Raw genomic sequence first — 14,251 nt, forward strand, 5'->3', positions numbered from 1 at the left:
CACCTCCCAGTTTGCCTATAGGAAAGATGCCAAGGCCAAGCTGAACTACACCTCTGTAGCCGACCGTCCTGACATCAGGAAGGCCACCCAGGCTGCCAAGCTAGTCAGTGAAGTAAGTCATGTACACCATGGTTGCCCTCCTGGCCCAGTGGCTTTTACAATTAGACTTGCAAATATAGGGGTTGTGGCTTGCTTATCCATGTTCGCTCTAAGTCAATTTGGACAAACATCCCTGTAAGATGATTATATAAATAGTAAGGTTATTTTCTACGCCCCCCCAAAAAAGGTATCTTGCGTTATCACATCAACAAGACTGTGTTGTCCGTTAACGGTATTCCGTGTCTGTCCGTCAGGTTGGCTACCGTGACAAGGCTCGCCAGGAGGCTAGTCGTGGAGGCTCCCTGGCCCACCGCCCTGACATCGCTCTGGCCACAGAGGTGTCCAAGCTGACCAGCCAGGTACGGTAACCACTCCTTCACCCAGCCAGGGAGCCCTGTCCTGGGGCGGTGTCGACACCGTTCTGCCCCGTTTGATGATCAGTTGCCTATTTTGACACATTGACCTACTCTGTCCACATTTGACATTCTCAAGTGGTTTGTTACGGTCTGCTTTCAGACGAGTTTTGTGTCGTATTTTTTCCCTGATGGTTTTATCCCTCAGCTGGTGTGGTGATCAATCCAAGTTTCAGATCAGCTTTCCAGAGACTGATATTGCGCCCATAGATTGTAGTGCTCTCAAACGCTCTATTCCGTTAACAATTGAGCCAGCTAGCAGTTAAAAGCTCATCATTAGTGCTTCCCCTGCCATCCTGCATTAATATCTCCAGTATGTCCCACACTGTCCTTGTCAGTCTCGTCTGATCCTCCAGAGATATATGTGTTCATATGCCTTTCCCACCATGTACAACCCTCTCTCTCCATCTCCCCCAGCATGTCCATTGTGTTTATTCTGCTCTCACCCCTCCATCTCGCTACGCTTTATAGGTAGAGGGCATGCCCTCCCTCCATGGAACCGCCTCCTACGACACGCCCCAGATGCGCCACATTAAGAAAATGAGCTCCCTGTCTAGTAATGTAAGGAGGCCAACCTCAAACCCCCCCCCCCACCGGGAACCAATCAGCTGCAACTTCCTGTCTGTCGTCTTTGCACCTCCCTTTCTCTTGACTTGACCGCCTGACTTCTTAGGGCTCTGGGGCGGTTTTGTCTCACGTTATGTTCAAATGATCTTTCCTGTCCTTTTTGTGTTGTCAGTGTTCACCCTCGCTTTTCTCAATTTCTCTGGCAAACCTTTGCCTTTCTGACAAGCATAAAAAGCATAGCCTTGCCTTTACTAATTCAGAAGCCATCAAATTCACCTCAAAGTTGAATTGAAAACGTGCCTCCTCTATTGTATTTATTTGCCGTGACGTACCACCAAGACATACACATCACTCGACATCTCTGTCCCAGTGCCCTGTATGAAATGGCCTCTATGGTGACATGTTGTCATAGGCTGAACACTGTTGCATCATTCTACTACACAATTTCCCTGTACTGTAAGGACTGTGTAAATCCAGTATGTAAATCCAGTAATATATCAAATATACAGTCAAATGTGTCCCAGTTGAATACATGCCAAGGACGAGACTGGTTATTGAAAATAGGACTATTGGGTTTACACATCCTTCAGGTTCTCCGTCTGCCTGATGTTTGCAGTTTGGTATTTTGTCTTCCACTCTAAAGTTGGTTCTTCTGCAGATCTGGAGTCTCGGACTATGTCTGCAATGAGATCCCTGCATCACAGTCTCCCTCTCCCATCAACCATATATACTCTCATACATATATGAGCTCCATGTTTGTGCTTGTACACTTGTCTGTGTGTTTGGACTATTTGACCTGCCTCCTGGAAGTAGCTGGTACAGTAAAATGACCCTACAGTCCCTCTCCTCCGATAAATCAGCATGCGGCAGTTAATTACTCCCAGGAGGTAGAGCACAAACTGTTCTTGATTACAACCATTGCTCTGTATAACAAGGGACTGCAGATTCCATCTGATCGACTAGAATGCACTGTAAATGTGATTGGGACTTCTCAATTTGGAATGTACTTCTTTTACTGTCTAAAGATCCCATCCCATACTTTCAAACTAAATGATCATCATAAGCCCTTTTTATACAATGGGACCCATTGCTATGTGATCCTGTTTTCCTCCTTGTTAATCTGTTTCTCCAAGTGTGATAGCCGCCGATGCCTAGACAGTCTTTCCGATTGACACTAACATGCGTCAACACATTGGCCTGTCCTCATAGGTGAAGTACAAGGAGAAGCATGACAATGAGATGAAAGGAAGGAAGGCACAGTATGACTTGAAGGACAGTAAGATTTACCAGACACTGAAGGATGCCAACGTGCTGGCTAGTGAGGTAGGTGCTTTCCCAGATCGGAATACCACCCCACCCACCACCTGTATTATCATGCGTCTCTGAGTGCCTGTATTTCTGCTCTCCCAGGTGAAGTACAAGGGCGACCTGAAGAAGATCCACAAACCGGTGACCGACATGGCAGAATCTCTGTCCATGCAACACAACCTGAGCACCAGCAAACTGTCCAGCGCCGTAAGTCATCCGTTAACCTCCTCTCTCACTCATTCGCTCCCTCCCTCCCTGCCTTTCATCCACTCACCGTTCATCCACTCACCGTTCATCCACTCACCGTTCATCCACTCACCGTTCATCCACTCACCGTTCATCCACTCACCGTTCATCCACGCCTGGGCTCCCCCTGGAGTCCCATCACTCCGTCCACGTCACCTCTAACGCCTCCAGACCGCTACGTGCGCCCATCTCACGAGGACCCATCAGGGTCTGTCGCTTTCTCTCTGAGCTCAACTAGAACTAAGATACCCAGTAGCATCATTCTTCATCCATAACTCCCAAGGACATCATCTGGTAGTGACCCTTGGCCGTTCTCACCTCTGACCTCTAAACCTCCTTCAACTAGCATACATCATAACCTTCATCTCTTTTTTGATGTTTTTATTTTTATTATGAAGTGACTGTCATGTTGCCATGTGCTAGATATATGACCTTTTTCTATAACTCCTATAACCATTTTTATAACTTCTTTAACTTTTTCCATAACATCTTAAAAAACCCTGCCTCACCCTTCATCTTTCATGCATTGTTGTTGTTTTTTTATCTCGACCAATATGCAGAATATCATCTTTTATGAATTCATAATGACCATTATCCCATATGGATTTTGTTTCCAACTTTTTCTTCCTCTTTTTTTTCCACAAATTCTGTGATCTGTTTTAATGTGGCATGATCCCTCCCATTTTCATGTCCACATTTTTACAAAACATCTGTTTTTCAAATGGGTGGCAGTGGGCAAATACACCTTTTGATTTCGTTGTTGTACTGAACTGCTTCACGTTACCGGGCATTCCCCCTTAGTACCAGTACAAGAAGAAATTTGAGGACAGTAAGGGTCACTACCTTATGATCGCCGACACACCTGAACAGCTCCACCACAAGGAGGCCTCAGAACTGCAGAGTCACGTAAGTGGGTCGTGATGTCATGAGCACACCTGTGGAGCCCTACAGACATCCCTCACGTTTCCCCCCAAGTGTTGGTGTGAGCTGCCATTTCCTGTTTGAACATCTCCATGGTTACGTCTCAGTGTCCTTGATCCCTGGGCTCTTCTTCCCTGCTTCCTACTCACAGCTAGGAGAACGGGGCGGTAGAGAGACCTCTGAGATGAATGTTAATGCTCCCTTTTACCACGCAATCGTGCTGACGTGCTTTCCAAACCTGTAAAATAGAGGCAGTAGATTAAACAACATTTTTGTTTGTATAGAGCTACTTTTTAAGGGTTTGGTTGACTTGTAAAAGCACTGTACTTGGTAGTTTTATTGAATCTGTAAAGACTTTCTCAAGCGTCACTCCCCCTATTAATCCTAAATGTTTATATTAGAAAAACTTTACTGTGAAGCATACATCCCAGTTTACTTCAGACAGAAACGAACCTTGCTTACTGAAATAAACCACATTGTACTCTTTTAGAATAAAACACGAGTGAATATTGACTGATTATCCCACTCCTGATGCAGCGTTGACTCTACATTTACCCCTAACTAGGATCTGTCAAGCCTACAACATAGGCTAACAACCCATGTAGCGAGCGTATGTATGACTGTGTGCGTGTGGCCATCTCCAGGTGAAGTACAAGGAGAAGTATGAGAAAGAGAGAGGAAAGGCCATGTTGGACTTTGAGACGCCCACGTACGTGACAGCCAAGGAGGCCCAGCACATGCAGAGCCAGGTGAGCTCCCTCCCCCCAGCCTGTCAGTGACACCACGCCCTGCCTCTCCTCAGCAGGACACCCTGGATCACATGATGGGGAAACCGAAACGGCCTCTTCCAAAACATTCCATACATCCGTTTGTTCTGCTGCTTATTCTTGTGATTATGTTAATCGGAGGTCTGTGTTGTTTAAGACATTGAAAGGGCTATGCTCTATGGTCTGTTAAATGAACTGTTGGATGAAACGGTTTGAATTGGAAAGGTAAGCGGTGTAGAAGACTTGTTGCGTGTACATGTATGTAGGGGCAGTCACATGACCCTCTGATCGTCCATGGACATTCAAGGTACCTGTTATTTATCTTTACTTGGTAGGGTGGGGGGCAGCGCATTGTGCACCATGCCGTCTTGGCTGCATGTCCTATCTCAGCTGTGTTTGTCCTTGTCTTGTCTTTGCGGCCAATAGAAAGACTATAAGAAGGACTATGAGGAGTCCATAAAGGGCAAGAACCTCTCAGGGTTGGAGGTCACTCCAGCCATGTTACATGTCAGACATGCCACCAAAATAGCCAGCGAGGTAAACGACAAATACCCTTCTCCACTTTTTTTTAATACCTCCCTCCTCCCCCTTTCGTCTCCTCCTCACCCTAAAATCCATTCACCCCACCCTTACGTAGTAATTATACTAAGACCACAAAGCCCCCACCCCCCCTCTCCACTCCCTACACGAGTGCTGTTTGCTCCTCTGGTTCCAGCCTGGTTAGTCCAAGTAAATTGCATGGTTCACTTCTTCTTAATGACAATACACTGTATAATACACTCATAATACGCCCACCCTTTCTCTGTCGTAGTAAATCATGTCATCAGTAGTAGTCTGGAGTTCATTGTGTTTGTCTGCTGGTTCTCTCTCCCTCCTTGCCTGTCTGCACTCTCGTCTGTGTTGACACCCTCGTACACACTGTTCCACTCCCAACACTTAAGAACACTATGACTCATTTAAAAAATAACCTGGTCCTTGGGTTGACTTTATTTCAGTTTGCTTCGTCTGTGTGGGTTGTCATAACCTCTTTGGCTACCACAAGTCGTTTAACTGAGGTAGAAACTTGTTTGCATGCTGTAATGACAGGCAGGCATGAGCTCCTGTCTCTCTTCAAATGAACTAAATGACTTCATATTCATTCAGTAATGCTATTGTGATTGTACATTTACCTCCAACCTGTCCTAGTTTGAAACTACAACTCCGGAGGGAGTTGGTGACTGTGAGCAGAGTTGGTGGGTGAAAGAGCTTGCCAGATTGCCTTGTACTGTGCTTGTGTACCCTGCTCTGGTCTGCCCTGCTCTGGTCTGGCCTGCCTGTCTGTCTGTTTTCCTGCAGTCTCTCTGTTCTTCTCCCTCCCTGTAGAGGGAGTACAGGAGGGACCTAGAGGAGGGGGTCAAGGGTAAAGGGCTAACAGTTTTTGAGGAAACTCCGGAGCTTTTGAGAGCAAGGAATGCTACTCAAATCCTGAGTGAGGTAGGATGGCAGCGGATTGAACTGGCCTTTCTCCGTTCCCTTGTGTCCTCCTCTACCCGCTTCATCACCACATTAACCGGGCAGTTGCTGCTGAGTTTGCCACTTCCTCTTTGGCGCACACTGATGACATCACTAATGATTCCTACCCTGCAGTGGATGGATGAGATCTTTAACCAGATAGGGTCACTGAAGTGGATCTGTAACTTTGCCACCGATATTCACAGCTAACCTTCCTCTGTCTTCCAGCTCTGAGTGGATCCCCCTTTTCACCCCCCCTTCTCCCTCATAACTTGATTTATCCCATCTCTAGTGTCTCCAGTTGATTTGTGCTAACCTCTGTTCACGTTTCCTTCAGGAGTGTCCTTAATCTCTTTACACCGTTGACTATTTCTGCTTTGCAGCCCCTAGAATATCCCTTTCCTCTCCCAGTACCCAGTCGTTACAGTGTCTCTCAATGCGGTGACGGTGAAGTGTGTCCCACTCTCACGCATGTCCCTTGGGTGTTTGCAGAGAGAGTACAAGAAGTCACTGGAGCTGGAGATCAAGGGCAAGGGGATGTTAGCTTTGGCTACCGACACCCCAGACTTCCTGAGGGCTAGGAACGCCACCGACATCCTCAGTCAGGTCTGTGGAACCTTTGGTGATGTTTGATCTGACATTGATCTTTTGATACATTTTTGTAGAAGGCCGGTCGCATTTACCTACAATTACGTTGGGTTCATATTGCCCTGACTTTGCATACCAAATGTGTCTGATACAGATCATTCGTGCCACTTAAATGTTACTCATACGATGGCTCTAGCTTTTCGAAAAGTGTGTCGATGTTGGGTACTGAGTGTCGGTTTGTCCTTCAGTCTCAGTACAAGCACAAAGCGGAGGTGGACAGGGCCAGCTACACTTCGGTCATCGACACCCCAGACATTCTCCATGCCCAGCAGATCAGGAACATCATCAGCCAGGTGAGTGATACACAGCCAACATCTATTATGCATTTGTTGCATTTACTATACGGCTATTTCAAATTGTTTGTTTGTGTTTGAATGGTCGGTCGATGTGTTGTTAGTTGAATAACCCGTCATCATGATCTGACAAGATCATTTTGAAGGTTTTTTGTGGTTTGCGAAGCGTACTTTAGTTTGACTTCTTTTTCTCTCTCCAACAGAAAAAATACAGGGAGGAGGCTGAGAAGACCATGTCTCACTATGTGCCAGTCCTGGACACCCCTGAGATGCAGAGAGTTCGTGAGAACCAGAAGAACTTCAGCACAGTGAGTACAGTTGAGAACCTTCCAGAGCAGATGAAACCCCTAGTTGCCCTCTAGACGACAGGCTCTGTGGTCCCAGGGACATGGGCTCTCATCCCAAGCCAGTCACTGCCAGGTGGCTCTGTGTGTATGTTTGTGTTTCTACATGTCTACTTCTCAAAGTATTTCCCTGAATACTTTGTACTTTTTCATGTTTTTCATGGATGTCTATTGTGCTGTGTTGTCATAACTAAAACCAGCAACACATTGTACAGCTATGGTTATTATGAGTTGATGAAATCCGAGAAGTACAGTAGCTAATGTCATGATTCTGATGGTGAGACTAGTTAAACCTGCTGTTCATACTGTTCAGAAGTCCAATGAACTCGGCGCGGGATGAACTGTGAAGTAAACCTGGTCCTTAAAACGACGAGGTTTAATCCTTTTGATTTAAAAGGATTAAATGAAAGAGCGATATTGTTTTTTTCACATACCGTCTCTTTCTTTTCTCTTGTATCCATGACAACATTTTAATGACACTTTTGCTCTTCCCTCTGTAGAATCAGTACCAGACAGACTTTAAAAACACAAAGGGCAAAGTCTGTGCAATAAAGGACACCCCTGAAATGCTTCGTGTTAAAGAAAATACAAAGAATTTCAGCTCGGTACCTACTACTCATTCATATTCTTTTTTTTTCTTTTTTTAACCCTTTTTTCTAATACCAAATTTTTGCCTTAATTTTTTCTTTGGCTTTCTTTGGTAACTTTTTTTTCTCTTTTGAAGTGAAGGTTAACATTCCCTGATATGCAGCCCTTTTTGGTCTTTCGAAAGTACAAACCTAGTAGACATTAACCACTGTAGATGGTTCTCTAAAGGAGCGACTAACCCATCGCTGGTGATGTGTTGCTCTAGTCTGAAAGGTAGCAGCTTTAACCCTGGGGTTAACAATAATGCTGCTAGTGTCTTGCTTCTGTGTTTCTGTAGAATGTGTTTCTGTGTCGTGTTGACATGTCATCTGTGCTGTTACTGTGCTGTCTCAGTCAATACTGTCTGTTTTAATGCTGGGCCTGTCCAGCCAATACACAAATTACCTGAGTCAACAGGAAAGTTTGTTAAATATAATATCTCTGTTGTTGGTCCAGGTGAGTTTCTCGACATATGGTAAGATTGTTGGTCACTGTTTTATCCTGTACCTGTTTAAAGATTCAGTACAAAGAGGATTTGGGTGGAGGAACGGCCCTCTCAGAGACCCCAGAGATGGAGAGAGTTAAACGCAATCAGCAGAACATTAGCACGGTACACCATGGTGTGACCCTGCCTCTCCCCCAGCACTCATCACCCCTTCTGCCCTCTATGCTCCATCACTCCCTCCATCTCTCCCTCCCTCTCTCCCTCACACTCAGAAACAAACGGCAGCTTACTTTCTGTAATCCCTTTGAAACAGCAGCCATTCTTTTCCCCCCACCATTTCAGACCCGGTGTGCTGAGTTGGTACTAATGCCAGGATTCACTGTGCTTCAAGCGCAGATATCCTTCCAGGCCACACAGCCATTTGTTGTGTCTAAGCCCCTTCCCTGATTACCTAATGGAAATATGTATTTATTGTTGTTATGTACTGTGTTTGTATGTACCTGTCTGTGTATGTTTGCATGGGCTCTCTGTCTGTTCCTCTTGTTTCGCTCTGTGTTTTTCATGGAACCTGTATTGTCTGGTAGATAAAATACAAGGAGTTGTTGGGTCAGGGCATCGCCATACCAGACCTTCCTGAGGTGAAGCGGGTCAGAGAGACCCAGAAGAACATCAGCTCGGTAGAGTTTCTCTCTAGTTTCACATAGGAGTGCTCGTTTGTGGTGGGAGGATCTGTGCAGTCGACTTCCCAATCACTCTAAAGTTTACAGCCTCCCATTCATTTAGTAGAAAGGCATTAACCCCCTGTTGACTGGTTGCTGCTGTCTACCTGTTTAAAGATTCAGTACAAAGAGGATTTGGGTGGAGGAACGGCCCTGTCAGAGACCCCAGAGATGGAGAGAGTTAAACGCAATCAGCAGAACATTAGCACGGTACACCATGGTGTGACCCTGCCCTACCACTGATTCTACCCCTACCTACCCCTGCCCTACCCCTGATCCTACACCTGCCCTACCCCTGATCCTACCCCTGCCCTGCCCTACCCCTGATCCTACCCCTGCCCTGCCCTACCCCTGATCCTACCCCTGCCCTACTCCAGATCCTACTCCTGATCCTACCCCTACCCTACCCCATGTCCCATCTCTGCCCTGCCCCAGGTCCTACCCTTGCCCTACCTTAACCTACAATACTCCTGTCCTTGTCTAGTTGCCCCGTCACCCCTTCTATAATGACAGCCCCATTCAGCCCTAATCCAGCTTCACCTCAGACAACCTGTATCTCAAACATCCCCAAATAGACCTTAATATCCCATTTAAATCATCACCATCACATCCAACCACCCAAATCGTGTTGTGATATTTAAGGGCTTCAAATCATTAACATTCTGGTATGTCGATGTGTTCAAATGTTGGCATTCTTGTCCTTTGTTTAGTCTACTACGTGTGTGTTATTATTCCAGTTCCATGACTGTACTGTTGTACAGTACATGTGCTGCCTGTCCTCCGTCCCTGGCTTACGTCTGCTCTCTGTCTGTCTGTCTGTCTCTCTGTCTACTCTGCATGGACCCTGTACCTGGGTTAGATCAAGTACAAGGACTCGTTGGGTCAGGGAACGGCCATATCAGACCTCCCGGAGGTGAAGCGAGTCCGGGAGAGCCAGAAGAACATCAGTGCGGTAGTGGAACCCGCCAACACGTGTTTCCTCCCAGCTTTTGATTTGAGAGTGACCCTCCACTTCACCCCTTCGTCTCCCTGCGTCCGTACCCGCTGAGCTGACATCATCCTCCCATCCCCTCCACCAGTATATCTGTTCTGTCTCATCTCCCTGCACCCATGACCACCATACACCCAGAAGATGTATCCCCTTTTTCCTCAACCGTCATCACCAGGGGAAGTCCTGACCCTAATACGACCTGACATTCTCCCACTTTCACCCCTTTTTCTCCATGTCTTCCTTCATCCACCCATTCATTTTCTGTCTTCTGTGAGGCCATCTTCCGCCATCTCCCTTCATCGGACTCATCCCGACGCTTCCGACGTTGTCCTCGGTGTTTCTAACCTTTTTCCTATGACCCAGCTTCTCTCATTGACCCGAGAGACTCTTTGCGTGTCCACCCCCTTGCTTTATCGTGGGCCTTTGGGTTGTGTCTTTTAGAACTAACATTTCAGCGTGTGCCGGCTCTTGTCCTGCAAGGTGTCTGATTGTCCCCTGGGGGGCGCTGTGCTTCTGTCCTGACCCTAGGTGTTGTATAAGGACGCTTCTGCCAAGGGAACCCCCGTGGTGTTCACTCCCGAGATGGAAAGAGTGAAACGGAACCAAGAACACATTAGCTCGGTATTCCAGAAACAGGGAACGTGTGCCGTCATCCTTTTTAGAGCCTCAGTAGTCCCCACGTTAACCCCAGTCTAACCCCCCCCCCCCCCAGTACCCTCCTCTGGCTTTAGTTCATCCCATTAACGCAGACCTGAACGCTCTCATACGCTCCTTTTTTCCCGATGTGTTTAATACCACCAGCTGTTGTGTGGTGTGGACCTCCTCCCTAACTCCTCCCTCTGTTCAGACTAGTCTTCTCCATCTTCTTCCTGTCTGAGACCCCTCTCAGCCACCCGTCCTCCCTCATCATGTCCCCCCCTCTCTAAAAGGTTTGATTCCCCCCTGCTAATTCATCTGTCTTGAGATCCGTTTTAACGCTCCCGTGTTTCTCCCAGCGGCCTTGGCGGTCGCCCGCTCTCTCTGTCCGTCCACCTCTTTGTGCGTCTTGTCTGTGGTGTCCTCATCTCCTGGTGCCGTGTGGAGCGTGGTGTGTGGAGCTGATCGTTCCCCCTCTGCCCCCACAGGTGCTGTACTCCGACAGCTTCAGGAAGCAGGTGCAGGGCAAGGCCGCCTTCGTGCTGGACACCCCCGAGATGCGACGCGTCAAGGAGACCCAGCGCAACATCTCTGGAGTGAGACACCGCTTCTCGTGGGGACGTCGACTCAGACGTCGATCGAAATCGATCTGAGATCTGTCCCGAGTCTAGCTACAGTAAGCATACATTTGAAGTGTGTTCTGAACATACGATTAACGGTCGTCTATGACCTCGTCCACCAGGTAAGATACCACCAGGACTTTGAGAAGAGCAAGGGCAGCTTCACTCCCACCACCACCGACCTTGTGACAGAGCGCGTGAAGAAGAACACTCAGGACTTCAGCGACATCAACTACCGCGGCATCCAGAGGCGCGTGGTGGAGATGGAGAGGAGACGTGCGGTGGAGCACGACCAGGAGACCATCACTGGTACTCGTCTCAACCACTTCCTGAAATGACTCGAGCGATCTGATCTTTACTGTACACGCAAAAAATGCTATAAAAAAACACATTCAGATATGCGCATGTGCACACCCTCAAGTCCAGCTTTGTTCATCTTCTTGTGTCGTCCTCAGACCTGCGTGTGTGGCGTACCAACCCAGGCTCTGTGTTTGACTATGACCCTGCTGAGGACAACATCCAGTCCAGGAGTCTGCACATGATGACAGGTGAGGAGTCATGGAACAATCTGGAACAGTCTGTTCCACTGCCAAGGAGGAGTTTGTTTCAATTCAACATCGTGACATTGACTGAACACATTTCTCTACTTGGCATGGGTCTTGTCCGGCAGCCGTGTGATGCTGATGTTAACCCTTTCCCCCTCTGCCAGTCCAAGCCCAGCGCCGCAGCAAGGAGCACTCCCGCTCTACCAGCGCTATGAGCGGAGCAGGAGACGGAGAGAAGTCGGAGGTGTCTGAGAACGTGGACCACCACATGTCCACGTACAGCAACGGCTTTGGAGCCTCCTCTATAGGTGAGAGCAGATCTCGACGAATCACAAATGTTGCAGTGCCTCGCTGAGTAGGTTTGGTACATTCTGAAAACATTCAGAATGGGCAGCATTTATTGTAAACACGGGAGACATGCCTTTTGGTCTGTGATCTCAACCTCCCGCCTGAGGTGTGGTGGTGACGAGCAGTGTTGTGTTTCTCTTCCTTCTGCAGGATACCAGCAGGCCAAGACTGTGGAGCTGCAGCAGAGGTCCTCCTCTGTGGCCACCCAGCAGACCACAGTGTCCTCTGTCCCCTCACACCCCTCTACGACTGGAGTCAGTACCGCACACAAGCACCCACACACACACACACACAGTTGAAAAGTATTTTTTGGGGAGCTTACATTGTGCAAGCACACAAGGCTTGTGCAACCCCAATTATGATTCCAGACAAATCGAGGAGCATGTTTGTAACATATAGTCAAGGGGAGGCCATTGTTAGCACCATCTCGAGTAGCAAATCAGTTGAATACATTTTGGGAGGCCTCTAGATGCCAGTGAGCAGTCAGTCTATCTTTCATTGAGTCACAATGAGTCACTGTCCTTCTGTGTCTGCCTGGCCGTGACTCAAGAACTCTTCGCTGTTGTTTTCTCCCATTCCAGAAGACTGTGCGTGCTCTGTATGACTATGCGGCTGCCGACAACGACGAGGTGTCCTTCAAGGACAGTGATGTCATCGTCAACGTGCAGTCCATCGACGAGGGCTGGATGTACGGCACTGTGCAGCGCACCGGCAAGACTGGCATGCTGCCAGCCAATTACGTTGAGTCTATCTAAAGTTAAGGCCCGCCCACCCAAACCCCAACGTCCTTCCGGAGTGGGCGAGACGCATCCGGGTGGACACCTGATTGGTGGCCCCACCTGCGGCTGGATCTGTGGCTTTATGAATATGCAGTTATATATGTGTAGTGTTTAGGTTTTTAGCAGTAGGTTGTGTATACGTTATGATCTGCTAGAATGGGACAATCTACTGTTGTGTATGTCTGTGTGTACGCACTGCCTATGGATGTGACCTGACAATTGACTACATGACATACATTTATACATACCGATATGAATCATAGACTATAGTAGAATGTTAAACTTCTCCAAGACCCATGTCTTGCAAGAACAATGATGTGACTGAAAAAAGCCCATTATTTTGTAAATTGCAAACAACCATATTTAAATATTTCTGTTTAATATTTATGAAAACGCTTTGAGAGTTGTAACTTTCACACAAGAACAAATGGATGGGCTTAAATGCCATGAAGGATGAATCGAAAGAAACCAGTTATAGTGTAACTTTAAAACCACAATAGAGGGGTTTTAAGAAAAGATGTATGTAACCTGAAGGAGGCATCAACCATCTCCTCCCGTTATCAAACCTGTCCTGAAGAGTTGTAAAAGATGAGCCTCTTTCCTCCCTCCTTTACTGAAGGCTGGCCATGAGTAGCATGTGTGTTTTGTTTCTTCCGATTGCCGAGGTTTGAAGGGAAAATGAAGTCGTATACCTTTAATCATTAGCTAATAAAGCACATCTAGCTTCAGCAGTATTCTGGTCCAGAGTCCTTCTTCCTCCACAGGACCCTCATCTCATACAGGGTTCCTGCAGGTTTCAGTCAAATTTAAAGATCCCATGACATTATTTAGGCCTTAGTGGTCCCCTAATACTGTATCTGATACTGTCTTTCCCGAAATTCAGCCCTGGTGCAGAATTACAGCCACTACGAGCAATCCCACAATTAACTTTCCTCAGGAAGTGCAGTTTCTGTGTCTGTAGCTTTAAATGCTATGACGAAGAAAGCTTTGTCGTTTGCAATCCATGATGTCTTGAGGAAAAATCAATATCGTCCTGGCAAGGTTGTAGCTCATTTTCTCATTGGTGGGCCAAATCTCTGTGCGGGCAAAGCAGAGAAAGGGGAGGTAACCTTCCTTATGACGACATAAGGAATGGATTTTCAAAACCAAGTGTTTCAGCTTTCATTTTCTCAAAAGCGGAGAAGAATACCCAGGGCTTGGTTTAGACCTAACAACATTTCTAGCCACTGGGGGACCAAAGGCAGGCTAGGGGAACTCATATTAATGTTAAATAACCTCCTAAAGTGAACATTTCATGTCATGGGATCTTGATTTAAATTTAAGACCTACACAACACATTACCAAAACATTTTTTTTTTTTATCAAAGAATATTTAAGAAATTTTAAAAATATTTATTTCAATGACTGACGACCCAGCCCCCCTGTAATTCAAACCCTTGCTCCG

At 47.0% G+C, this 14,251-nt stretch overlaps 1 protein-coding gene across 19 annotated transcripts in view; it reads left to right on the forward strand.

Annotated features, from left to right (window-relative positions):
* neb (nebulin) overlaps positions 1-13,541 on the forward strand; it is a 56,017-nt gene extending 42,476 nt beyond the window's left edge. For 2 of the 19 annotated variants that reach the window (XM_047047153.1, XM_047047152.1), the window contains exons 115-137: positions 11-112; positions 354-458; positions 2,289-2,402; positions 2,490-2,594; positions 3,435-3,539; positions 4,199-4,303; positions 4,748-4,858; positions 5,684-5,794; positions 6,305-6,418; positions 6,649-6,753; positions 6,957-7,061; positions 7,598-7,702; positions 8,242-8,334; positions 8,754-8,846; positions 9,006-9,098; positions 9,748-9,840; positions 10,408-10,500; positions 11,004-11,111; positions 11,258-11,444; positions 11,591-11,683; positions 11,845-11,988; positions 12,179-12,282; positions 12,610-13,541. In XM_047047153.1, coding sequence (XP_046903109.1) covers positions 11-112; positions 354-458; positions 2,289-2,402; positions 2,490-2,594; positions 3,435-3,539; positions 4,199-4,303; positions 4,748-4,858; positions 5,684-5,794; positions 6,305-6,418; positions 6,649-6,753; positions 6,957-7,061; positions 7,598-7,702; positions 8,242-8,334; positions 8,754-8,846; positions 9,006-9,098; positions 9,748-9,840; positions 10,408-10,500; positions 11,004-11,111; positions 11,258-11,444; positions 11,591-11,683; positions 11,845-11,988; positions 12,179-12,282; positions 12,610-12,783 — 2,562 coding nt within the window. In that variant the 3' untranslated portion in view covers positions 12,784-13,541. Of the gene's footprint in view, positions 1-10; positions 113-353; positions 459-983; positions 1,074-2,288; positions 2,403-2,489; positions 2,595-3,434; positions 3,540-4,198; positions 4,304-4,747; positions 4,859-5,683; positions 5,795-6,304; positions 6,419-6,648; positions 6,754-6,956; positions 7,062-7,597; positions 7,703-8,241; positions 8,335-8,753; positions 8,847-9,005; positions 9,099-9,747; positions 9,841-10,407; positions 10,501-11,003; positions 11,112-11,257; positions 11,445-11,590; positions 11,684-11,844; positions 11,989-12,178; positions 12,283-12,609 lie in introns of all 19 variants that reach the window. The other 17 variants (XM_047047150.1, XM_047047156.1, XM_047047155.1 and 14 more) reach the window with 17 other exon arrangements.
* Positions 13,542-14,251: the final 710 nt, after the last annotated feature.

Source organism: Hypomesus transpacificus, chromosome 23 (genome assembly GCF_021917145.1).
Source record: "Hypomesus transpacificus isolate Combined female chromosome 23, fHypTra1, whole genome shotgun sequence".
Classification (NCBI taxonomy): Eukaryota; Metazoa; Chordata; class Actinopteri; order Osmeriformes; family Osmeridae; genus Hypomesus; species Hypomesus transpacificus.